The 27643-nt window shown below is 40.0% G+C and overlaps 2 protein-coding genes across 2 annotated transcripts in view; one reads left to right on the top strand and one right to left on the bottom strand.

Annotated features, from left to right (window-relative positions):
• susd6 (sushi domain containing 6) overlaps positions 1–16598 on the bottom strand; it is a 32865-nt gene extending 16267 nt beyond the window's left edge. Inside the window, exons 1-2 of the mRNA XM_020628272.3 lie at positions 16325–16598; positions 9594–9764 (exon numbers count right to left, since the gene is read on the bottom strand). Of these exons, the coding sequence (XP_020483928.1) occupies positions 9594–9723 (130 nt within the window). The 5' untranslated portion in view covers positions 9724–9764; positions 16325–16598. The remainder of the gene's footprint in view (positions 1–9593; positions 9765–16324) is intronic.
• A 2772-nt stretch (positions 16599–19370) lies between these two features.
• On the top strand, positions 19371–24958 carry acot20 (acyl-CoA thioesterase 20). Its single transcript, XM_020628349.3, has 4 exons — positions 19371–19520; positions 20975–21507; positions 21605–21807; positions 22116–24958. Exons 2-4 carry the CDS (start codon positions 21051–21053, stop codon positions 22704–22706), a joined length of 1251 nt encoding a protein of 416 aa, XP_020484005.2. The 5' UTR covers positions 19371–19520; positions 20975–21050; the 3' UTR covers positions 22707–24958.
• The last annotated feature ends 2685 nt before the right edge of the window (positions 24959–27643 follow it).

Here is a 27643-nt window from a genome sequence, read left to right as displayed (position 1 = left end):
ACTTTAAATGGAGCAGTCATGATGATGAAAACAGGATGCCTTGTTCAAAAATAAGTGTCAATTTCTGTTACATGAGATACATTATTGTTTTGATGTACGTCTGAAAAAACATTTGTGTAATGCATCTGTGCGTTACACATTGCAAGCAAGGCGTGACAGGAGCCTAGAGCCCCATTTCCACCAAGTGGTCCAGTTTGGTTCAGTACAATCTGGTAAGGTAAACCCTGATCGTGCTTGCGTTTCCACAGCCAATCATTGCATTACTTGGTAAGCGGGGTGTAAGCCAGATGGCAGTAGCTTCAACAGCTACATTACAGTGTGACATCAAAGCACAGCGACAAAGTGTAGCCCGCCAATAAATTCAACAAAGAAGAAAAGCGTGACACAGTAAACGAAGGTCAACAATGGAGGAGGTCCAGCAGAGGTCTGCACCTCATAGGTCGTCCATGGGGCGGAGCTAAGCGCTGACATTAGTCGCAATACACAAAAACAGCTTCGTAATGGTTCTCTTGAAATCCACAAGAGAATTAAAAATGGCATGTTTTGTGTTTGTCCTTTATTACCTCACAGGAAGTGACACTTCTTTCGACCAATTTATTACCCAGGTTAAGGACATTTCTTTTCAACTAAAAAGAGTCTGTGTTAAGCAACAGCCAACATGATTTTTTCAGAGAAACAACAAAACATGACCAAGAATAATATTTTAATCCTGGGCATGAATCCATTAAGTACAAAATAATAGCCAAGCAAAGTTTGTCAAGACAAGTTAGGTTAATCTTCAAGACTGACTAAACTTTAATTCCTTATGATGACTAATAATCACAACTAGAAACGCTTCTAACTGACACATTGAAACGTACATCTAAAAATTTGTCAATAAAATAGGTTAAAAGTTGAGAAAGTGCAAAATATCCGTAGGCAGATTCAACACAAGCAAAAAATATGAGAGAGAATCATGGAAAGTCCAGGGAGAGAGTTACCAACAAACTGCTGTTATCATCATGAGGAAGATACAAAGTACTGTTTATATTGCCGGCTAGACCTCCAACACAGCAGACAGTTTGTAGACGCAAACACAGATATGAAACTCGCCTTGATGGGCCTGCAGCCAACATAAAGAGAACAGAAACATTACCTACACCTCTCAGTACGTTCTTGCAGTGTGAGGGTGAGAAAAGAAGCAGAATACAATTAAAAATCAAAATGGAATAATAGTTATTTTGAAATGAATGCTACAACAGAGAGCTCTTCATGCCTCGATTAATCAAATACAGCACAAGACAGTCACATTTTAATTTTATAGGTGCCTTTAAAGTTATAAATATTCAAATTTGTGACTCAAACCTAGCTGACAACTTTAGGTAATGACGTTGAATTCAGCCCACACATACAAACACAAGCTGTTAAAGACAATTTGTAATAATTTAATAAACAAAGAAACTTTTTGGTCATAGTTTCAATCATTTATCAATTAAAGAACAACAAACAACTTTTGTTTGCATCCATGCAAATTGTAAGCGTTCCTCACATTTTACAAGTTGATTATAATTTACAATTTCTTATCGCAATCTGTCTGTAAGACAGTCTAGGTCGGCAATGTAAAGATGTCTTTTGGCGTCTGATTCCTTGTGCTTGCCATTTGTCATTATTCAGAGATTAATTTATAAAAGTACAGATTTATACAAATAAATATGTAAAATAATATGGTTAAGATACTCAGAGACATGAGCGCCTCTCATAAATCCCTGACACAATTATCCAAATGGACTCCTGTGTAGCCTGTAGAGAAGACCTTTGCTGTTTGGCTGCTGGGAGGGAGCTGTTTACCGATGATGTAATAAGGACAGAGGGCATTAGAGTGGAGCTAGGCCAACTGGGCACTAAACATCTCAACACTCCATCTAATGGACTGGTTACGTTTTGAGAGATGGGACCAGACAGAACAAAACAAAAACAGGAAATAATGGGAAGTAGACAGGAAATATTCAATGCTAATGAGAACATCCTGCCGACTAAAGAAGAAGCCAGAAACTACGCACTACCCTCAAATCTCTTAAAGCTACACATTTACTTTCAATCAGCTCAAAAGGTGTTGTGAATCAAACATTCTTAGACCTCTCTTTAGAAGGAGATCAGCACATATTTATTAATTGTTGTCCCCCCCTCCCCCTCCTTCTTGTTCTCCCTACAAAACATCTGGAGGCAGAAAAAGCCTAAAATAAATAACACAGCATTGATGGAGCCGTTTCTTCTGAAATGCACCAAGTTAAGGAGAAACAGCTGTACACCTCTTTCTTCCATGACAACAAGCAACATTCATACTGCAGGATAGCACATGTACAGCCCTGCCCTTCTACAAAGCTCAATATATGCAAGTCCCTCAGAGGAAGTGGTTATTATGTTTGCTATTTTGCTGCCTTAGACTGACTCTATATGAGTTGCCTGCATGCTTTATGTAACAATATTAACTAAATAGTCAAGTTTTGGATGAGACAAAGCTGAACTAAAGATGCTGAATCAACTGTTTAACAAATTCGGCTATTGCTGTAAATCATGGCCACATTTCAAGTGTCTTGCTACAGCTCGTACTAGTTGAGGCATGAATGACTGCTTTTCAACTGCGTTCTCCACTGTGGATGCCCAGCAGGTGATATTGACTGCTGATATATTAGTCCAAACATGACAGATCAAACACACTTTTGTGCTTAACTGATGGCCATACAGGCGGCTAAACATTCAGCTGTGAGTACTTAAGTATCTGCTGACTGGCCTGAGAATTTCTGTGGCTTAGTGTTGTAATTGCTGTTTAAAGATAGTGCTATTGCAAGCCAAATATTTACTGCTGCTGGTTCAAATTAAGAGCCAACACTCAACTACAAAGCTTTATTTTGAAGCAGCAACAGGAGGTGCAGCCTTTTTAGTCACCATTAGCAAACATTTGCTGTCTACTTGTTTGACAAGCAAGATGTCTTTTTGTCAGCAGATTAGTTTACAGTAAATATTTTCCCAATGATCTAATAGGAAATGGTAAAAGCCACAGAAATGGCTTCATGTATAAACCTCAAACCTTCAACTTGCCATTAAGATTTCATCATTTACCCCTACAGAACCACCCATGCTGTATCTGCGTCATAAGATCTGACACGGTTGCTCCCAGTCTGTCACAGCATGGATGTCTCAACTATTGGCAAATTCAGCATCACTGAGTAGGATGCTAGCTTATGTGTATGATGATGAACTTGTTTGAACAGGATGGTACTGTTGACTAACGGTGTAATGAAAAAAAGAACAGCCCACACTGTTTCAGTGGGTCTAAAAAACACATAAAAGAGGAGGTGCAGACACAGCGAGGGAGAAGACAAGGTAGATAAAGAAAGAGTGAGGCAGAACAGATTGAAAAAAAGAGATTAACATGAATTTTTACTTGCTACAGCTTGAGAATGGAAATTAAAAAACAAACAAACATGAGAAGTAACATGGCAAAACAAAAACAAAAGACAAAGAGTGAAAGCAAAGAGAACTACTTAAGAAAAGATATGAATTATAGACGGAAAGAAAAAACAGAAGCAAAGGCAACAGAAGACAGGAGAGACTGGGGGATATATTTAGCAGCTCATTAGTCAGAGATGTCCTCTACTCAGCAGGCTGGTCCCTCAGATGAGGCCCTTTGGAAATCATTATGACTGCCTGCTGCTTCAGACAACCACACACACTGAAAAACAATTTGCAAACTGCCTCTTCTCTCCCCAGCCTTAATGTAGCTTCAAAGTAATCCTCAAGTTCTGGAGAGACGCCCAAAAAAACAAAGCTTTGAACAATGCAAAGTTACACAGTTTTTAATAATGGCTGCATAGTTGTTAACATTACATCTACAGCGTGTTCATTAAAGCGTAACCAGTAGAGGTTAGTTTAAGAAAGCAGCACCATATTTCTTATACTTTGCATATGATCAGATGTGACCGTTCATGTGTGGTGCTGCCAGCGCCAACACACCCTGCTTTCATTATACATTAACCTTTACTACACAGCACATGCAAGCAATAGACCAATAACTTTATGGTGGCCAGAAGAATCAATGTACAAATATATTTTTTACTTCCTGATACCACTTCAGACATCTTTACTTAAGTATCAGCAGACATGGAGTACCTCATCAAAGCAGTACAAAAATATATAAATTTAACAGCTATTAAATGCTACCTATCCTGTATGGATATAATATGATTGCTCACACTGCTGTGTGACTTGGCTCATGCACTAAATTACTCCTGAATTTAAAAACCTGAGTTCCAAGAAACATGCTGAGCTAATATAAGCAGCAGCTCAACTCCCAGCCTCCTGAAGACACAGAATATAGAGCATTTGATATGAAACCGCTTTAATTGGTGTTTTTACTGATTTTCAAATATTTTAACTTCAAATGGATTAAAAACAACAACAACTTAAAGCATGTGATGGGAAAACACGTGACTGCAGCTTCAACTTACACTAGAATATGTGCCAGAATTATGCTATTGTTGTTGGTAACGTGATAATTTACCTGTAATCAGTTGCTTGCCTCTCTTAAACTGTTATTTCTAGCAGCAGCCATAATATATCATGGCAAGAAGAAACAAGTTGATTTTTTCAGGGCTAACCAACTAGAGGTACTGAATCGATGCATTTCCTGGTAGACTTGCATATACACCTGATTAGGATTTAAGGCTATATGGGAGACATTCCCAATGTTTAACTGGAAAATTTCTAGTCAGCACACTGAATACACTGAAAACATGAACAAGTCAAAGAATATAACATCAAAAAAGAGTCAAACACATAAAAAACCATACACTTTAAGCTAAGTGTTTGCATGATAAGTGTCTGTTCTGTGTTGCTACCAACAATCCAAGTGATTTTCACAAAGTAATGGAACTGTCCGGTCAACTGTTTAAAGTGAATGAAGTGTTCTTGCATCGCCTGTCCCCACTGCAGTATCTGTTTCCATGGAGTGTTTTTTTTTTTTTTTTTTTTTTTTGTCTGGTGAAGCGTTTAAAGTTTCCCTTTGGGGTTTAAATGGGTGAAAGAGCTGTTAAATGACAAAGGGTGAGAGCAGAGAGCGATGGCTCAAGTGATAAACACACAGGTAATGAAAGAGAAAGGGCTGATGGATTGGACCAGACTGCTGCTAATGGGCTCTGGTCTCACCTGGCTAATGGCTGGACCCTTAAAGAGAGAGAAAGGGAGTGAGAATCAAGAACACAGACATAATAGAACAGGGGCAGTGCTCAATATACCCAGTCACACACACAAACACACACACACACACTAAATACACACACACTAAATACACACAAACTGAGTTAGAAATCCTAATTGCAGACTGGTGATCTAGCTGAGCTTCAGCTTGCTGTGGTTTAGCCTGTGGCTTCCAACACCCCCCTGAAAGCCCTCTTTGTTCTCACATTTCAGAAACGAGCCAGTTGCCAACGTATTGCTTTACTCCTGCACGTCTGCAAACCGTCTTGCTAAAAGGTCTTCGGGGGACAATTCTGAACAGTTAATTGCCAATAGCCCCCCCCCCCTCAATGTTTGAATCCCATCTAACATACTGGGAAAGGAAAGTTGCACACTGGAGTTTTGTGGACACACAGATTTTTAATGACAACAGCAAGCAACACGTTTCAAAGCCTACAGCTGTTTAAAGAAAAAGAAGGGCATGGCTCATTCAGATATTTTCCTCTGTGGTCAGAGCAATGACGCTATGCTAGCCACTAGAGCCTACTCTGTTATTACAGAGGAACAGGGAGTTGTCAAATCTTTTTCCTGGAGCAACTTGACTTTCGAGAAAACATCCTTGGGGTTGGTCCTGCACACTGATTGTGAGACATGCCAAAAACAAAGGGATCTTGTCAGTGCAATGCCTTCATCAGGTGAGGAAATATGTATTCAAGTCGAGCCAAGAATGTCCAACAATCGATCATCAAAACAAACACAGATCTCAGAGGAAATAAGAAGGCAGCTCTCTGTTCCTTTACTTGCTCTCCCTGCCTTTTCCTCCTAGCTCTTTTCTTTGCCCTGTGACTCTGCTTTTCATCCAGGCCTGGGCGAGAGCCATTTCCCGTTCTCACACATGAACATACATAAATGTCAACACCACACAGAGCACACAGCAGGCTTGTTTGTGGGAGACTTCTGGTCCTCGGTGGCACTTTCCTGTTCAGCTTTAACTCAACTTCAAAACACAAAGGGGTTTTTTAGAGGGCACCGTTTATCTGTTTAAGTGGCCCACAAGGATGGACTGACCCTTTTTGCCTCCTGACACCGTTAGAGCAGAAAACACAGCATGTTATCATGTGAATGGACCCTTTGACGCTCAGAGTTGCGATCTTTATTCTTTGGTTATGAGTCACTGTCTAGGTCGACTTCCTGTGTACAAACCACAAAGGCTCACTGTAAGGAATTGACACCATATTAGGAACTGAGCTACATACAGCCCACATTAGTGGGATGTAAGATTGACTCAGAAAAGACATGAAAAACTATAGCGATATTTTACACTGTGCCCTGAAAAATCCCTCAGACTTATTCTATTTAGCCTGTGTATACACAAAACCCAAGGTGCTGCTTTGTTGTTGTGTTTGTTTATTGGCACTCTGCTTGAATGCAGAGGATGTTTTGTCAAGCATGTTGCTACTTTTGGCAGAATGTCCTGAATGACAAACAGAAATGTAATCATACACAGTAATCACAAACACAAATTTGAGGGAACCTTTTACATTAGCAAAGCAGATACCCTGCTGGTAATCTTGTTTACACGGAACAGCTGAACGGCAGATAAAAAAGACATGACTTGGACCATGATTGCTTCTAAAAATAGACCGGCCCAAAAGGCTTTGTGACTACTTCCTAAAGAAGCGTATTACGGATACAAGAAATTGTTGTCTTGACCTTTCACAGAGAACAGCTTTTTCTTTTTTGTTAATGAAACCGAAAGTTGTAGCAAAGACCACAACCTTTCCCGTCCTGTCTCTCAATCTTTTTTCCCCAAAGGCCAAATGTCCTAATAAAGTAATATCTACAAAAGACTGATGGCATAACCTCCAAAGAACAAAAATAGGGTCGTTGCTGATCTGTCTTGTATTCTGCTCTCTCTTGTTTTGAGCTTCTTCGCTAGTATGCAAATGCTTTACACTATATTTTCTAGTATTCATTTCTATTCATACCACACACTGCTATTTGTATGAGTCTGGAATAAGCCTGTCAGCACTGATGACATTTCATATTCATGAAAATTTCCAGAGCAATCTCCAGCCATGGAACACGCCGCGGGATTACCTATGTGAATTATGTATGGTGAGCAGGCGAGAAGGGGAGGGCGGTGAACAGAACAGACACACTAATAATATGATGACTTTAAAGCTGTAAAATGAGCGTCTCACCCTTAAGTTACTATAAATTCTGTAAATGCTCATATGTTGGTTTTGTTAGCATAATCATAACGGTTGTATCTGATGCAATGAAGCAAAAGCAATAAGCATTAAAGTTTCATCATCTTGAAAAATCTAAATACTTTAAGGCTTTTTCTGTTAATGCTGTTAGTAAGGAGCCGATATCTTTCATTATTCAATGCAAGTTGCTTTTGTTGAATTAAATATTAAACTTCATGCTCCGTGCTGGACTTGAATCAGGTCCAAAAACTGATCCTTAATATGTAGGGGCAGAGTTTGCCTCGAAAGCTGTGCATACGCAATACCTTGGAGTTTTTAGCACATTTATCTGATGCAAAAGAGCAACTATTGAGTGTTGTACATCATTTTAAAGAGCCAGAACTCTTGAACTGTGAGTCAGCACGAACACTGCATTGTGTGCAAAGAGGAAGTTATTATGCTAGAAATATGCAGCGATGACAACGCCTAAAAATAACTTTTGTATTGACGTCAGTTTAATCAATATACCATCTTGAATGTTCCATTGCATGTTTGGATACACAAACTATAAACAGGTTTCAGGTTAAGACAAAAGATGCAAGGTATATTAAAATAAATTGTTTAATTGTATGCATTGTCTTCATCAATCTGTCAAGCACTGAGTGAGGTATAGGCTTAAAAATATTCAGGCCACACACAGTTCATAACTTGCTCTACGTTTAAACAAGCCAGTTCAAAAAAGTCAGTGTTAGAGCCTATAGAACTACTTGTCCTTTTCCATCAGTCAGGCTTCAATCCGCAGATGCATCATGGGTAATGCAAAGAAAGTCTTAGGTAGACATTTGGTCCTAGGAAATAACTATGGTTACACAGAGTACTTAGCAAGGTCCATCTTTGATGCACTGACCTGCAGAATTTTTGTCATAACCTTAACCTTATGTTCACATGCATGAATGACATGAGTAAATGGAGTGCAAACACACTATACACAAAAATGAAGTACACACAGCACGTGGGCTGAGGATTTGAGGCCACAACTACCGAACGTGGTATTTGGTAGGCAGTGTATGTGTGTGTATGTTGGATGAAGAACGTGAGCGTGATACAAGCTCCTCTGGGCTCTACATGAATCATGTGTATTACATAAGACGTATACAGAGCAAAGAGAGAGGCGATACACTTGGACCAGACGTATCCAACCGCCCATTTCTCTCTCTTTCTCAATAGATACACACACACAAACACACACACACACTTATTTGAGAATTTTTAGAGAGAAAATCAATTAACGCTCTAAAAGCAACCAAGGGTTGAAACCACCCCTCACACACACACATTTACTTATTCACACATACACAGGCCGCCTCCTCTCTGTGGCAAGGACATCTGGCACATTTCACAAGCTGGCTATGTGAGTGGTGTGTGTGTGTGTGTGTGTGTGTGTGTGTGTGTGTGTGTGTGTGTGTGTGTGTGTGTGTGTGTGTGGTAGTGCATGTGTGTGTAGGTAGTGTGTGTTTGTTTTCGGGGGAAGGGACAGGAACATTGAGGGCTAATGTGAGAGGAAGGCTGGCAGCCTGGCACAAGAAAAGGGGTTCGTAGAGTACATGACATCTACAATGTATTTCTATCTTTGTCAACTTGATACATTTCTGTATGGCCTATGTTGACTCTAACAAGGAAACAGTCAACAATTTTGCTAAATTAAATTAGAAATGTGGACACCTCCCATGTAAAGATAACAAACAAAGCCCTCAGGCTGAAATGCCAAACCTGATCTGACGGTTGTCGTCAGATAATAACCAAGCCGACTAACCGTGCTAAAAGCTCTCGGAGGACTCGAAATGTCATGGCTGATTAAAACCTTATGACAGCGATGTGACCGCAGACAACACCATGTCTCTGTTTCACTCAATAGTGGAGAAAAATTGTTGTGACTCATTAGGGCAGTGAATGGATTCACAGAGTGGGCGGGATCGAGCTCTCAGCTGCTGCTCAGAGAGAGAGCAACCTGACCGAGGCAACGGTAAAGGAAGCCAATTTAATCTAAGTGACCTGCAAGATGAGGGGAAAATAACCTCACTCAATTCACGAGAGACAGGTGAAGATGGCGGATTAGTCGATGTGCATCATGTGGGAGTAGAGACACAGAGGGAAAAAAATATATGTGTGTGGGTTTATTTGTCTTACCTGATGCGTGACCATAAGGGAGCAGGGTGAAGAGGAGGAGAAGCGCGGAGGCAGCCAGCCTGTGGGCTAGAGGAGAAGAGGAGGAAGAGGACAGGGCTCTCGTCTGAAACGCTACCATTCCATCGCACATCTTTTCCTCCAGCGACCAGCGAGAGTCCTCTACGGCTTAACCTGTCCAGGCCACATAGAGAGGAAGGGATAGAAAGAGGGGGAGGGAGGGAGAGTGAGGATTACTATCAACATTGTGCGAGGATTACGTAACCAAAAGCAACACAGAGAGACAGGAGGGAATCGAGGGAGAGAGCTATGAGGGCTATAAGAGAAAGAGAGAGGGGAAAGGCCACAAGGGGTACCAATTTCCCCCGGACAATTTAAGAATCTGAATCTGAATTTACGGTATGTCAGTACAAGTTGGTTTAGCAGTAACGCCATGGCAAAAATAGCTCTGTGCGTGTTTCCTCTTCTAGCCTTTAGTTCCTTAATCTGCATCCTGCTATTCAAAACCAGCCTCCACACAGATGGAGTCGTTTCCAGTTCTACTTCTTAAAAACCACTGGCGGCAGCATAACCCGAAAAGTTCCTCTGATCGTCCCTCCAACCTTACGTTTGGCTTTACCTTTAAGACTGAACTAACCAGCCTTCATACTCAGCTCAGCTGTAGATGATGTAACACAGACACAGATCCCGGCTGATGGTGAGGAAGCGGCATTAGGGTGAGCGAGGCTATACATGTGAGAGCGAGTGAAAGAGAGAGAGAGAGAGCGAGTCAGTGGAAAATCTAAAGCAGTGGTAACACGTGCAACTTTTGTTCCAATTCAAATGCTTCTGTAGGAGAGAAGTTGCATTTTACTGTGACTTCATCAAAAGATAATGAAACAGTCTCAGTTCTGTGGTTTTTGGACACTATGGCATATCAGTTTATGTTCACTACCAGTATGTTAGTACATAAATATTAATTAAAAACTCTGTAGCAGAGACTTGTCAAAAGTACTTATTAAAGTCTAATAATAGTAAGGGCACAGTACTTTACAGTTGAGTGATAAACAGATGCCTCACCAGCAGCTCAGCTCTAACGGTTCTCTGCCATATGCTGCAAATTGTTAAAATGACTAGAGTTTGATGGATTTATTATGAAGATCACAATTAAGTGTAACTCTCAGGAATAACTCCCATTCTTTAGTCACGTATATGCACAACATACGACTGTAGTTAATGATGTACCTTCACAATTTAGAACTGCAAAATTGTTGTTGCTCAATTTGTATCTATAAATGGTATCTGTTATGAGTTTCTGCAAAAAGCCAACAAAAGGAAGAAGCTGAATCAAACTCTGCATTCCGAGATCAGTTGCACGACAAAAGATAAAAAAGGGAGGATATAAAGAGTTACTGTGAGGCACCTTAAACATCATTGAGAGTAGAAATGCAGCCATATGCACAAACACAGCCAGTGTCACCGCACAAATCTGTCTCTATATACCAACTTTACTAACTTCCTAAAAGCATTAGGTGGCTTACTGGGGGCTATAATGAGAGTACACTATCATAAATGAGATGCAGGTGCATATAGTCTTTAGTATGTTTCTGCAGAGAGGTTGGGATGAAGTAGCAGTAGTTGCATTTTTGTGAGGAACTAGCTTGCTGGCAGGCAGCATATCCTCAAGAGAGGGCAAGGGGCCCATTACAGTTACAGAAGGCTGCTGAGCTAATGGCTACAGTAATGGCATGGCTGCACTTAGAGAGCCGCCAATTTTATTGCAGATCTGCTGCGTGGACACTAGCACTGCCACAGACGACCCGGAACTATTGTGATGAGGAGAGTTATTGTAAAAATGCACACACAAACATGGTGTATACTCTGCAATTATTATTACAGACCATTGATTTTTCAATGGGAACCAAATGATTAATTAAAGGAGACAATAATTGACAGTCTGATTGAAAATAATCTTTGGTTAAAACCTAAATAGTTAATGTTGAAAGATAATGAGGCTACATGATTTAATGCAAATGTTATGTAAAATCTCTTAAATTTACAGCATAACCCAAGTGTACATTTGTAATCCAACAATACGGACATTTTATTGCCACAGATTTTTCGGCACGCACACAGCAGGGCCCCACACAACTTGCCACCTTTCTGATGCCCACGGGAATACGGTGGAAAATCATACCTGCATGCAGCACAGGCCAGTGGGAAAGAGTGACGTAAGCTAGTTTTGGCAGAACAGTTTGGGTACTGCATCGAGCCAAAGGGCATACAGTCAAAAACACATGCAGAGAACCTGCGCCAGTCATTTGATCCATAGACGCTTTTTCATTTGTCTATGTTGGGATCAGAGCACCGCTGTTAAAGCTTGGTTTATAGATAGACACTTGGTAAAGATGTTATTCCCAGATGAACCTCTTAGAAATAACAAAGTGAAACAAAAGTCAACGGTAGGACAAAAACGAACACGAGTCAAAGGCACTTGTTGGGATGTAAATAAGCACTTGGGATGGCATTTATAATGCAGCTAACCTCCTGAGAGAGCTGAGGGCAGAGTATTGACCGGCCAGTTGGTCTGCAAAGTGAAAACTTAGGCAGAATTAGCTTAATTGCTTTCACACAAGAATGTCTGACAAAGGAGAAAGTCATTAACTTTGTGCTAAGGTATCCCAAAAATATACAGCTTTCCAATTAGACGGCACAAGAGCAGAATTTCTTGCAGTTCTTTATAATGCTCCTAATGTACATGGTATTAGATTGATTAATAACAAAGCGGGCAGTTTGCCAGAAAATTTAACAGAAATGCTTCAAATTAAAATGTCAACTTTATTTCTTCCAATCATGTTTTTCTGTCAAACATCGCCAAAGACATTGAGCCTTCCACACATTACATAAAAGACTGTGCTCCTATTTCAAACTTCAAGAGATAAGAGATTTCTGATCCCTGGAACTAATTTTACATCAAACCATGTTAACAAACAGTTCCTGCATGTAGCCAGGTGACAGTGTAACTGTATACTGACTAAATGCATGACATTAGTGTGTGCAATGTGCAGAGTCAAATATTGCATGTTCCGACATCTGATTTAATTTTGATTGCAAAATCACACTAAATTAAGCCGCTACTGCAGTATAACCACTCTTTTATGTTGTAGATGGGAACAAGATAGCTTACAGAATAAGACTAATTTGATTGAACTTGAAAGACAACTGAGATTTATACATAAAACACTCAGACAGCATACAACATCTAGAATGACTTGTTTAACAGATCTGATTTTAAAAAGTATGTAATGACCAATTCCTTGTTTCAAAAGCTGTGTGTTGTTGGGACTGCTTTTAATAATTGAAGAGTGTCAGTCTCAGAAAAGACACACCGCCCTAAGAGAGTGTATGAAGAATTAATGTCAACGATGTGTGGCAAATTATTTAGTTGGGACACACTAAGCAATTTGATTATTCTACAATTCTACAATTACAATTCTACAATTCACTTAGCAGACGCTTTTATCCAAAGCGAGGTACATCAGAGAGGAAGTACAACACAAGCAAGGATGATTACTTAGTTCCAGCTCAATAAAGAAACAGCATTTTACACTACAAGAGCAGAAAGGGGGAAGACTAGCCATCTGCCGAAAATGTTAAAATAGAAAATTCTGAACAAAGTCCCAAATCTGCAGCTCATGGTCAGATTAACACCACAATAGAGAATGGTACTATTATAAGAAGGTAAATCTGCTGCAACTAGAACACTGCTGCTCTCGAGTTTCTTAAGGCATTTAAGGCTGTGTGCAAGATAATAATGAAGATGAAACGCAGTAACTTACAATCATATAAATGGCAACAATTATTTGCTAGGACAGAGTTTACACCTATCCTTGTACATTAAATACTTAATGAAAAAGTTATATTTTTCTCTGGAAAGAGCACCAACAGCTTTTGCAGTCAATCACTATTTGATAAACTAATGTTAATCTAAATGTTATGCAGTTTTGAGTATCAATTTATAATAGCTAGTGTGATGAAGCACAGCTGCTAAACGTTTTGGAATATGTTCATAGGAATGATGCTACGCTGTTAAATATCATTGTAAACTAAGTCAATTTTCAATTAAACCTGTTGGCTGGACAAGCAAGCTGAAAACTACCTCTAAATTAGAACTGATAATAAAGATGATTTTTTGCAGTTTTGCTAAAATTACCAATGTGCTCTGTCAATTGTGTTGGCCATATTTCAGCCCACTGTACAATAAAAGTGCAAAACGGTATCTGCCTGTTTAGTCTTCCACCTGGGATAAACCATGCAACTTTTCACTTCAGACGCCATTGAGACAACCAGGCAGCCAGCAGGCTGCGACTGCAGTTTTTCAGCTGCCCGGGGCTCCTGGAATGCAAAGAGAGCCAAGAAGAGCAGCAGTGCAGGCATGTGTCCGGGAACAGAGAGCACTCAGTGTGCCAAAGAAACAGCCGGGAGGAGATTTCCACCCGATAGGCCCCAATGCTACTGCGGTTGTTGGAGCCCGTCTGGGCCTGCGGAGGGAACCCAGAGATGAGGCTCTGCATGGCAGCACAGAAAGGAGCCTTTGTTATATAGTATTATGTAGTGTTTAGCCCCACAGCGCCCGGGCATCCCTCTGTACCACCGCAAGGATTGAGGCAGAAAGAGTGAGGAGAGAATAAGAAAAAAGAAAGATGAAAGAGAGAAAGAAGTAAGAACACAAAAAGTGTGGGGGAACCACTAAAAAAAGAGAGAAATGCTGTCATGTTGAAAGGTAGTGAAAGCTTAATGTAGGATTCAAGTCAAACGCAGTGTTCTTATCTGTCCTCACAAGATGTTTTCTCTGAGTTGTGTTGCCAAACAGAAAAAGCTTTTATATGCAGGACTTGAAGTTATAAAAAACACATTTTGGCTACACAATGGCTTTTAAATTGAGAACGATTAAAGCTGCGCATCGTATATCTGCTAGTTCCTTTGTGAACTAGCTGTAGTGTGCACAATGTGTAAAAACAAAACAAGGCGAGGCGAACAATGGATGTTGAACTGGTGATTGTCACAATCTAAGAAATTAACTCAAATTAGATGTGGAACGGAAAAATGTGTCAATAAAGCCATACAAACATGGAACAGAAACCATTTACATAACGGTTGGTAGTGTCCAATGTTTAGAAATTCTGTATCAACATCTCGCAACTGTGACGATATTCAAAAGCTCACTAAAATGTAAGGAGACATAACCAGCAAGCAAATCACCGCACTGAAACAATTACAATGTCTAGTAGATAGCCATCAATATTCACGACTGGATTTCTAGGGAAAACAAGGGTAAACAACTGAGTAAAAGGAACATAATTGGTCTGCTTTTAGATATTGTTTGACAAAGAAGCCAACAGTGACAGAGACAATGCTCTCTTTCAGTGTGTGCTTTTTATTTTGTTAGTAAGAGAAAACACCTCTAGAGATGCCCAATATGGATAAATCCCACAATGTTGTGGATTTATTTTGTATTAAACAACAGTAGGTTTAGAGAGGATCTTATTTAACCATTTATACCGTAAAAAGGTAATGGATAGAAACCCTGAAAGGATTGTCTGTTACCATTAAGGTTAATTTACATACAAAACCAGCTAAATACCCCAAAACAGTGATAGCAAGCATGGTTTGGAGTAGACAGTGGCAAAATCTGACATATCAATGTATAATTTCTCACACGGTACAGGATCCTATCTTCCAAAACATGTGACTCACGACTTGATGTAAACATTGGCCCTAAACACAGCACATCATTAGACTGTACATTAGCCCCCTGAACACACAAGCTTCCTGGCTTTCATAGACCTCTGTTCTCTTTCATGATAATAGACAACAGCTTACAATAAATGTCCCCCCTAACCCCTTGCAAATGGTAAGTAAGCAACCTTTCCAACCCTTCCGAGCAGACAGGAAACGACGCCAACTTTTTTTTTATTGCAACATTAGCGAGGGAGTGGGGGGAAATGACAGTGTGTGAGGAGTATCTGCGCAGGGGAGAGCCTAGAAAAACCCAAATAACACATCTGTTAATACAGCAACTCTTATCAAACGTGTTCATCTGCCTTCAGAGCAGCTCTGGAGCGGAGTCACACGCTTCGACACGTGCAACTGTACTGCGAGCTATTTAAACAAAGACTGTGGTGGGCAGCCAGGAACACACACACACACACACACAGTGGGACAAAAACAAAGACTCATTCTCACAAAGTAACAGATACACACAAACAGCTTGCATATATTTCTTTAAGTTGGTTGATAATGTATATGGTTGTTTAATGTGTTTAATAGCTGTGTTGTTTCAATCATCGCTCACAATATGAAGTGTGACAATACAGCAAAGCTACAGCTGTTAACTGTTAGAGACAGGAAAAACTGGTTGTCTGCTTAATTAATTATTCAAACGTGTTGGCAAGCGAGGCTTTGTAAGAACTTGAAGAAGCTAAATGAATGTTGTAGACCTGTCAGACATGTTTATTATGGTAACGTAAACAGATACTAAAGGATCGTCAGCGGTCACGAACACAGTACGAAACACAATAAAAGTGACAACTCACTATTCTCACAGATGTCAGAAAACGTAGATAACTAAGCTTTTTAAATTTTGTAATAATACACATATAAAGGTTGAGAGGCGGAAAAAGGAGGTCTCGTCTCGTAGTGGCCTATCTGTGCTTAGCTTGCGAAATAAAACAAAAAAAACAGCAAAGACTCACCGACGCTAAAGGTTACCAGCGAGCCCTCCTCTCCTTTCACATTAGAGGCATTAAAGGCCGTACAGCGTAGACACCCAGACGAGAGTGTGTGTGGGGGGAAATAACACACACACACACACGAAAAATGTAATGTTTTCGTCGTGTTAGTTCCGTCAGCGCTGCCCTGCTGTTTCCTCGTCGTCGGTCTGCTCTCTCGGGCTCTTCTTTTCTTCTTCTAGGTGTGCGGAAACACTCGCTGTGAGAACTCTACCAGCAGCTGCCTCGCTCTCGCGCGGTCTCCATGGCTACCCCGTTGGAAAGGGCGGATCCTAATCTGTCAAGGCGAAACCACAAGGGGGCCGCCTTCAAAATAAAAGCGGAGGATTTTGGTGAGGAAACAAAAGAATGGACAAAGAAGGAAAAAAAAATAACGAACCAAAGATTTATTTATTTTATTTTTTATTTATGGGAAAATCTGAATCTATTGGCTGTTGAACGAGATGCCACGGTGTTATAATAAATTATAATTTATTTGACAAAGAATTGTTGTGATATCAGACCTATTCGCACTGAACCACTAATATAAAATACCGTTGTTACGGTTGTTATTATCTTTCTCATTTTATGTGGCAACAGTAATGAGACTGTATCAATACTTGATAATTCATTATTTTATACTCACATATAACCTATTCCATTACCAAAATGTAATTTCAAATAAGGGGTAAGTTGAGAAGGATATACTGATGAATTAAAGAGACAATAATAAAGGAACCAGGATCTGACATGTAGGCCTATGCTATGAGTGGTAAAACAAAAAACAATAGAAAAGATGGTTCATAATGGGGTGTTGATGTCGTATTATCTTTTACTTTCAGATATAAACATGCTTGCATTATGATACCCTGCTATATGTCTTTGTTGCTGTCCCTTTTTTTCCAGACTCTGAGTGCTAAACTCCTTATTGTGTCACTGGGATCTAAAATTATTCATATTTAAATGCTTTCAATAAACCAAACCAATACCTACTAAAAATATGACCTTTCAGCCCCAGTAGTTTGACTATTTCAAAGGTTTGGGAATGAATGTATCACTCTCATCTCTGATAGTTGACACAAAGTCTACTTTGGTTCCTCTGCTATGGTGTTTCATTATCCTCTGTAAAGGATTGTCTTTGTTGCTGCTGCAGCTGGAGAGACTACATTATCACACCATGCATATGCATTAGATCTACACATGGCTGAGAAGTTGTTTTACCCAAAGGGAATGAATAAATTGACACATTATACGAATGTAGGGACGGGACTGCACTGATATATAACGTAGAGTCGTACTGTATGTATACAATGTTTCTTCAGACAGACAGAGTGTGGGAGGAAATATCACTTTCATTCGCTCAAAGCGGAGAGAAAGTGAGCGATGTCTTCATAACAAACCACCAAACCACAGTGCAAGCTGCACTACAACCTCGCCAAGCACAATGCAAAGGAACGTCAAAGGAAGCAGCTTGTAAAGTACCTGCAAACACCTCTTTCTTAAGAGACTGGAAAACATGAAATCAATCATGTCATCCACATATATGGAGAAGTTTTTCTATAGCAAATGAATTATTGATTTTCTGCTCTCATGAAAAATACAGCGCAGCCATGGCATCCAAATAAGGCTTTTCATTGAGAAACGTTGGTTGTTAAGCATGTTTGGTAAAATTTTTGTTGCAATGTGAATGTTATCTAGAAAATGGTTGTATCAATGTTTTCCTTCTCCTGAAATATGTCTTCTATTGTTCTCCGAATCGTGATGCAAAAAATCAGTCTCTGTTGTTATGATTGTACTGCTTTGAACTAAGCTCAACTCCAGTGAATCATTTCATGCAACAGCTGTTAGTAGGAGGAACATTCAGGCCCCAGCAACAATGACTGGACATTTAATTTCACTGGTAAACCATCACTAAGATATTTCCAAGGTTATTGATTCCAAATAAATGCCAGTGAGTCCATTTTTACCTTCACTGTCTCAAATTCCAGTAAGGTTCTGGCGCTCTCCTGACCTCCCCTTCACCCTCATCCTGTTTTTAATTCCTCCTGTATTGTATAAACAAGTCCTCTTACATTCACTCTCCTTGTGAAGACGCCTTCCTGGCCAAAGAGTTCTTGAAATCCTGGCACTCTCCAACCCCATGATTAATAGGATAAAAGTCCCGCTGGAGCCCTTGACATGTTATTGAGTCCTGAACAGAACCCTTGAAGGACAAAAGAGGGATACCCTGGAGATAAACAAGAAGGAGCTGAGCCAAGTGTCCTACTCATTAATATGAAAATATATGCAGCAAGGTGGTCCAGCATCTAATCAAATGATCTATTGCATTGGGGGAACATGTGGTGTAAATGAGATTCTCATCATGTCCTGTTCTTGTCTCACTGTGTTCAAGTCACTAACACAAGGACGTAGTCCAGACCAAATCCATATCAATGCATAAGGACATCAAAATGAAATGTCTTGCACAGGAGGGACATCTAGCCCTTTCTTGGTTTCTGAAGAGTAAGTTGTTCCACTGCTGACATCTAGTGGCTGCTTCTGGTCTTGCAGTGAACATGAAACTGCTCCTGAATGGATATCATTTGTTGCCCATTCAGTTTAATTGATTCAACTATTTTTTTTTTTTAAATATAGTGTTGATCTCATAGCCTACATTAAGGCAGTGTTTTTTTTGCACCATACTGTATGTCAACGTACACTGAAAACACTTGTCACGCCGAACTTCCACCAGATATGTGTGCATTGGGTGTCCTCTCTGGTGCACCCTCGTTTAAATTGGCTCAACCACATAATATTTATGATACAATTTTCGATCTTCGTGAAAAAATATGGTCCAAAGAGAAGTCAAGAAATCATTCTGAATATACACGTGTAAAAATACTTAATGTAGCACAAGCTGTAAGACATACAAGTCCTGAGCCCTGTTCTTTCAACCAATCAACGGGCTGCAGTGTTTCTAGCTCCACCCTTTGCACCTTGAAGAAGGGTTGCCAAAAATACGGATCGGTTATTTTGACACCATTCTCAACTTTGGACTGTAGAAAAGCCAATAAATTCAAACTGTACAGAGTCCCCCCCCTGTTTTAGCCAAGTGGTGGTTGCGCCCAACCAGGAAGTTCCTATTTGATCCAGGGCTGTCGCACCATTAAATAAATACGAAGCTGTTCGTCTTATTTAACAGGTATGCGTTACTGGCACATTCCATCAAAAGGGGAATTCATATTTATTTATTTGTGTTTACGTCATGACCTCTATTATTTTGCAGACAGTCGTGATTTGTTCAGGGCAGATGGGGTAAACAATGCATGAACAAGCTGCAACCTGCAAACTTTTCTTTCTTGCAAGCAAGCTCCTTTGATAACCTTTCCAAAAAAAGTCGTCAATCAGCATTTTAGAGATATCTTTCAAGTGGTTGCTATGCTGATGTTGCTCGTTGGTCTTCCTTCATTTACTGGTAAAGCCGACCTTTCACCCAGTTAGACATTGCTGTGTCCTCATGTTCATCTGTTCAGAACCTCTTAAGCATTTCTCTCACGCCAAAGGCAGACCATACAATGTTCAACTTTGTGAACTGGCTCTGTCTCTATTGTTCTGCATGTTTGTATTTACGAGTAAATCCCTCAGCATAGTGTACAACCATATTATTTGTTTGCACATGAAATGACCCTGTGAAGTTTAGTTAATTTCAGCATTTCCATGAATACTTGTTGAGCCACATGTAGATTTAATAGGGGTTTACTTTGCATAGAGCTTAGGTGCCTGAGAAAGTCTATATATACCTTTTGAGTCCCAAGAGAAAGAAAACAACAGTTGGGGTTAATGCATCAGTTAGGTAGTGCTGGGGAATTAATTGGATTTCAATAACAGTTTGATCTTCTCACGGTCATGAAAAGTAGATAATCGAGATTAAACTTTTATTGTGCCATGTTGTGATGGTTTGGTCCATCGGTTTTGTCATGAGTTGGGAACGTTTGTTGTCATATTTTGGCCCAAGAGTACATCAAGATCTACCTCTCAAACACAGTATTTAAAAAAAATATCTATTACATATTATTATTCTATCATTAATTATTGCTTGTTTTTTTTAAATTGTTCATACTGTTAAAGTGTTAAGATTGTTTAAATCTGACAAATGCATGTGATCTAGATTCTAGATGTTGTAAAATCAATGCATGGTTGTGTTTATTAATCGGGATCTCAATCAAAATAAACGTGATTTTTGCCAAAATCGTGCTGCTAAAAATTACTTATTTAGATACCGAGAATCTTATAGTGCAACTTTAAAGCTTTATTCAATATTCAACTTAGAGGTATAGAGTATCATGATTCGAGATCATGAATTGATGCATCGCGGTGGATTGCATCCTCAATTTTCGATGTTACTGCTCCCGGCTATTTTTTTCCTCGATGCAGAAAAGCAGACAGATAAATATGAATTCTTATTATTATTTAGAAATTACTTCAGAAATCAAAGTAGCGACATCACAATGCACTTATCGATGATGTTCTGTCACTGTGTCGATGAAGAATCGTCCATCACCAAGAATGCATCACCTTGCATTGTAGAAACTAACAACTTCACCACTCCCAACTTTTTGTGGAAGACATTCATTGAATTCATGATTTCCTCAACAGATGCAATGGTGAAGTAGCTGCACTAAAGCAAAGGCCTGAGTACAGTGGATCAGTGTTCTCATCCTGAAGAGCTGAAATGGCGTACTCACAGATCCGTGTGAGAATTCTCCCCAGCGTTCGCTGTTTCTTTGATAAACTGGTGCATGTGAAAGTGGAGGGACTTGCTCCTCACAAACCAGTGGAACTGAGATCCAAACTGGTCGATGACAGAGGCGTGATATTCAAGGCTTCGGCCCTCTACAAAGCAGATGAAAGTGGACAGGTGGATGTCTCTCGTGCTCCTTCTCTGGGAGGAAGTTACACCGGAGTGGAGCCCATGGGTTTGTTCTGGTCCCTGGCACCAGAGACTCCGCACAGTAAAATCCTGAAGAAGAGTGTGCTCAGCCCGACACAGGTGAAGATTGAAGCACTCAGCGGAGACACTGGTGAGCTGTTAGCGTCTGAAACCAACGAGAGAGAATACATGACAGAAGGGATGAAAAGGATTCCTGTGCAAGAGGGAAGAATACGAGGAGTCCTCTTCATACCGCCTGGTAAGCCGCCACTTATGAGTCAGCGTTTTGAAGTTGCATAAAGATGCACGGAGCGATGTAGTCTTCTTAACTTCCGCTCTCTCTTTTTGTCTCCCAGGAAAAGGTCCATTTCCTGGAATAGTGGATCTGTACACATTTGGTGGAGGTCTCTCTGAGCCCAGAGCGAGCCTCCTGGCAAATAAAGGCTTTGTTGTGCTAGCACTGGCCTATTTAGGCTACAAGGATCTACCAAGGAAAGTTGAGAAGTTGAATCTGGAGTACTTTGAAGAGGCTGTAACATATCTAAGAAGACAACCAGAGGTAAGCATTGAATATCAAAACAGGGAAGCGAACAGCATTTGAATAACCCCCCCCCCCACCTGACTTTTTAATTTTGTGATAACTATCCTCAACTATTGAAAATTTTGCAAATATGAACAAAACTTAATTAATATATACAGTTTACGTTCTACATTTTTTTATGGCCCCTATATACTAATTGACTGTGAGAGTAATCAGTTTGTCAAACTGCGACATGGCTGTAATGTATTTATAAATAGTCTGTTTCATCACATGTCCTAGCAGTACATCTGATAGTGATTATTAACACAGTGCTTTTTTTCTTGTAGGTTAAAGGTCCTGGGATCGGCATCATATCCATCTCTCACAGTGGTGGTATTGCTTTGGCGATGGCGTCCTTCTTCTCTGGGATCTCTGCGACCGTCTGTATTAACGCCTGCAATGCAAACACTGTGATTCCTTTGCACTACAAAGAGCTGGTTATACCTCCTCTTTGTCCTGTCTTAGACAATATCAAATTCCTGGACTCTGGCATTCTTGATGTACGGGACGCCCTCCCAGACCCGTCTCTGGAGGAGAACAGAGAGTCTTTGTTTATGGTGGAACGTGCCAGCTGCCAGTTCCTGTTCGCAGTTTCTGAAGACGACCACAACTGGAACAGCGGCTTTTTTGCCAAGCAAGCTGTCGAAACGCTAAGGAAACACGGGAAAAAGTCTTACGAGCTGGTGACGTACCCGAAAGCGGGTCACTTTTTGGAAGTGCCACACATGCCGTATTGTGGGTCGACGTTTCACGGAGCGGTAGGGGCCCCTGTGGTGTTTGGTGGCGAGCCAAAAGCCCACTCGGAGGCTCAGCTGGATCTGTGGGAACGAGTCCAGGAGTTCTTCAAGAGCCACTTGGTCAACAAGAGCACTTGTTAGCAAGCACTGCTACGTCAAGTGTATCAAGCATCTTAGAGAATGCCTTCTTCAGCTCTGCTTGACCCTGCCTTTAGTTTTGAATGAATTCAGTGTAACATTGAAGCTTTTATTCAGATAGAAGTTCTTGAGTGGAGAAATCAAAAGCTTAGCTTGTCAGTGAAGCTTGTGTTCAAATTCAGTGTAACACTAAGACAAGGCAGAGAGCCAACGAGCATATCAGGAGCTTAGAAGTGACACATTTTACTGTAACGCAGCCATCACTACTGTGATTAAAACAAGACATCTTTCACAGCCTGCCAAAATGAAATGTCCCACAGTGACAACTCAGCGTTTTGTTGTAGAAAACGGTCATTAATCAGCTAAAACCATCTCTTAAAAAAAAATACACTCCTTCCCCTTTTGATTATTTTGTTCATGAGCCGAGTAAGAATCGACTTCCTTTTTTTGACTTCTAGTGATTTTAAATTCAACTAACCAATCAACTATCAGCATGGACTCTGACAAACATGCTGACGGAAAATAAAAGCAGCTTTCCAGTGAGCGCAGAGCTAAACCTCTACAAGGGTGAACCAAAGGCTGGAGGCAGAAAGGAGGCGGCTGAGGTGGTGGAGGTAAAGCTTTGTCAGCAGCAGCAGAGTGTGTGCAGCGCTGGTGCAGCGTTGGTGTAGCAGAGATCAGTGAGACGGAAGTTGCATTTTAAATGGGCTACCTTGACGTGAGAATGAGCTGTGATTAGTTTGTGTGTGATCAGAAGCAATGATTCAATCAGCTGGCTGTCAGCTGATTAGAGAGCTGGGGCGTGTGACTTCTGTGTCCTGCGTGAAGTCACCCACAGCTTCATTTTAAAAAGGTCTTGCTAAGATTTTAACATGAGAGGAGCACTGTTCAAGAGAGTTTTCCAAAGGGGAGCTGGGTGCCTCTATTAGCTTTGAAGCTCCGCCCATGCGAGTAGTGGAAGAGGGGATTTTCTACATTGTAATATTACCATATTGTATAATTCTTTTTGAGGTAATAGTAAAAAGGTAATTCCATGAAAAATGAAATCATAGTGAATTTGAAAGATCAGCAATTATCCTTTAAGAGAGGGCAGTTATTTCTACCCTATGATGATATCTCTCTTAAGAAAGAAAATACTTACACTGAACTCAACTACATTTCCCAGCTCTAAGTGTAGAAGGAAAACGCTGTAACTTTTTTTTTTTCTTTAGCGATTATGCAATATCACTGTTAGTTCAGATGATAAAAAAGACACTATGGATGACCTCAGACAGATTTTGGTGTGAGAATGTGCACGTGCAGCAAATTGAATACACATGTTTTAATGTAACCTCCACATCAGATTATACGGATAATAGAGGAACTTTTGGATACAAGACGAACTAATCCTCTCAGACTGATTCCACACGATCACCAGGCACTTAGTATGAAAGTTAAACACGGAAGAAAAAGTACCTTTCTTATCTTTATGATACTTTGATATCACTGCTACTCAAGATTAAGAAATGTATGACGTATCCAGAGTCAGTCAACGACCTGTACTGATACAATAACCTCATCTTGGAGCAAACTGTCTTTAGATAAAGGCAAACACACAGACATCTCTCCTATAGGATTAACTCCTCACTGAGATTTGTTTTAAGTGTAAATGTCGGCCTCTAGTGGCAGCTCAGGCTTTCTACATCCATTGATGTTTCTTGCAGTGAAAAGTGGTGTCACACAAAAAACATTATAATATGAAAGAGAAAAGGGAGGAGAACTGAAATGATGAAATCATGTGAAACAGAAGAATATTGGTTTCTTTGTTGCAGTTTAATTCCCCGGTCAAAGTTCAAAACCTTCACTCGGCTTTTACACGCCGCTCCTTTTAAAGGGAAGTGGAGTTGATTTGATGACGTAAGCTTTTCTCTTCGGGACTAAGTCTGTTTCAAAGAAGGGAGTCTGTTTCTCTTGAGTCTCTTCAGCACATCTATCTTTATGAACACATGATGGAGGCAGGACTTCTCGTTTGAGAGTCAGTCCTCGTTGCCTCTCTGGATACCGTGCTGGTTATTGAACAAAATATGACTACTTGAGTTGACAGAACAAGGATTCTAGTGAGCACTAAAGTGAGCATAATTGTCCAACATGAGACCAAACTTTGACTGTCTATTTTCACATAAAGTTGAATAATTCTATAACAGAGTGGTTTATTGAACTGTTTCTGTATTGACATGTTAATAATATTACAAATAAAGCTTCAGAATGATTCACTCTTTTAGCCTCTTGTGTTTATGCTTTGATCTTTGTCTGTTTCTCTACAGGCAACTGCTTGGGGCCCCAGGCCAGTAGGGGGCCCCCAACAGCTGACCATCTTTAAACCACAGCATTGCCTCAAAATGTGCAAATTTGGCAATGGCAGTAGGAAACCTCCCTAAGGGGGCCCCATTTGATAGCACTAAGCGTACGCTGAGCGTCACATGCTTTATTGTTGAAAACCAAAATTTGTCAATGAAGGTTTTAGAGGAATTATCTGTCTGTGAGTGAAAAAAGAAAAGAATAATGAACGCTGGTCGGAGGGGCCCACAATGAATTTTGCCTAGGGCCCCAACAGACCCTAGAATCACCACTGCTCACTGGCTTACAGAAACAATACAATTATGGGTTTATTAGATATAAATGTGGCTTCAACTAAAAGTCATTTAAAATCCATTCATCTGATATTTGTTTTCATGATTATTTCGCTCAGTCAAAAACATTTCAAAGAATTGCCAAACATGCTCATTAAAATTGCTAAACATTTTTTTAAAAAAGTGTTCAAAGTTGAGGCAAATAGCTTTTTTCATTCACTCAATGGTGCAAAACTACAGAAGCCCTAAGCGAAAACATGCATCCCTACATTTAATTTACTCCATTTTCCTGTGATTAAATGATTACATTTAAGTTGTTTTCTTGAACTCTTTTTATTTTATCTTACACACTTTAATAATCCCTGAGGGAATTTCAGGGTTTAAACTATGTTATTGAGAGACATGCTTCTTACACACATGCACAAACAGGACCTGTGGACATTCATTAGTGGAGAGATGTCAGAGTGGGCTACACAGCCAGAGCTTTTGGGGCGAGCCCTGACACCTCTCGACGAGACCAACTTCCATATTTTGTTCCGCACCGGGACTTGAGCTGGTGACCCTCTGTTTCCCATCCCAAGTCCCTACAGAGCGAGCTACTGCCACCTCCATGTACCATCCAGAGTTACAAAATCACAAAACAAACAGAAATAGATTTCATTTACCTCATTAGTGTGGGCAATCATGGCAGCATGGCATGTTGTGGTCTGTATCACAGAGACCAGCTTGTTGTTTTGATCCTCCGATTGGCAGAAAATGACCTAACATGAGGAAATAAGCCGTGTTATCTCCAGATAACTTGATAAATAAGTTCCTGAGAAAAACAAGTAATTTACTCATTATCACGGGATGCATGGATACATTTCTGCCCGGGGATTCAGGACTCTTCCTTTACAATTAAAGATGACAAAAGAAGCAGCAAATACTTCAAAAAGCTTGTAACGGCAAATCTTTATTTCTCTCTCTCTCAGAAATGAACAAAAAATGATCAATCCATCGACGTGACTTAGTTTTGTAGCTGTAAATCAAGTTATTGTTAAACATTGTTTTGGTGTACTGAGGTATGTCTTCTCCTATTTTGGTATTTTCTGCAAACCAAAGAGGAATGTCACGAGCTGCTGTGAGAGAACAGACTGAACAGACAACAGAAAGGCTGTCTTTAAGGCTAAACTCCATGAACAGTCATGTCAACCTAACCTCCTGTTTGGGCTTTATTGTACTCATTACTATGTGCTATGATCCGTCATGTGCAAATGAACTTTTCTTCATTATCATGGAGTATTATTGGTGCAGGGGTCATGACCTGGAGCTAGAGCTGGGTATCGAGTTTTTATGATATAATGATATAATTTCAAATATGGTATAGGGTAAGACAATATTCTTTAAATGGATGTAGTTTATGTTGCATTAAAATAACATTATATGCATTTTCAACCACCCTGCTCCGCCTCTCTCCCTCTCTGAGCAAAAAACTCCAACACCCTGTGAATTACAACATACACAGCTGTTTGTATTTTGTTATGCAGGAAAGCAACATTTTGACTTATTGAACTTGATTTCAGGCACATTTTTGTTTAATGTGTTTTATTTCACAAACAGGTAGATCATTTTTTTTTTGTCATTTTTCATGTACATGTGGACATCGTGCTGGATGTTAATGAGAGTGCCTGTGAAAATCTAGATAATATTGTGTATCGCCATTCAGCTAACAAATATCGAGACAGCATTTTTAGTCCGTATCCACCAGTCCTATCTGGAGCTCGCATGAACAGAGCCATGGGTTTGTGTCCGAACTGTTTTAAAACCACTGTAACTTATTATACTTTTATTGATTCCATTTTTAGCTATGGTTTCTTTGAATTCCACCCTTATCCACCTTGATTAATGAAGTTCTATCCTCTTATCTCATCACCAACCATCAAAGGCCCAAATAACACAGACTGATAGTTTGCCTCAGAATGAAATACATTAGACCCATTTAAAGCTCCTGTGGTTATACCTTTTGGTTTGTGTTGTCTTTGGCGCCCCCTGTGGACTGATTTTGTCCTGTACAAGTAGCATTTTAAACAAAAATCTTTATTCTGCTTTCTTTTCACAAACATCTCAAACGTATCACTCCTCCTGAATCTGTGACATGGAGAATATTGCACTTCCTCTGACACTTCACCCCGCTGCTACAGTTTCAGACATTAAAATAAACCATAAAAAAAAAAGATCAATTTTGTTTCCTTTTGAAGCTCATAAAATTACATCAGCATTCATTTCAGTCAATTTTATATCCAGCTATAAAAAAAAAAAATCCTGACAGGAGCTTTAAATTGTGGATTAGAA

Source organism: Labrus bergylta, chromosome 15, assembly GCF_963930695.1.
Source record: "Labrus bergylta chromosome 15, fLabBer1.1, whole genome shotgun sequence".
NCBI lineage: Eukaryota > Metazoa > Chordata > Actinopteri > Labriformes > Labridae > Labrus > Labrus bergylta.
This window is presented reverse-complemented; position numbering and strand designations above follow the sequence as displayed.

What these genes read in the sequence shown, in the direction of transcription:
- acot20 (XM_020628349.3), top strand. Translation starts at nt 21,051, where the DNA reads ATGGCGTACTCACAGATCCGTGTGAGAATTCTCCCCAGCGTTCGCTGT. An exon ending in AGTCCTCTTCATACCGCCTG is followed by an intron (nt 21,508 to 21,604) that starts GTAAGCCGCCAC and finishes TTTGTCTCCCAG; the next exon opens with GAAAAGGTCCATTTCCTGGA. An exon ending in ATCTAAGAAGACAACCAGAG is followed by an intron (nt 21,808 to 22,115) that starts GTAAGCATTGAA and finishes TTTTTCTTGTAG; the next exon opens with GTTAAAGGTCCTGGGATCGG.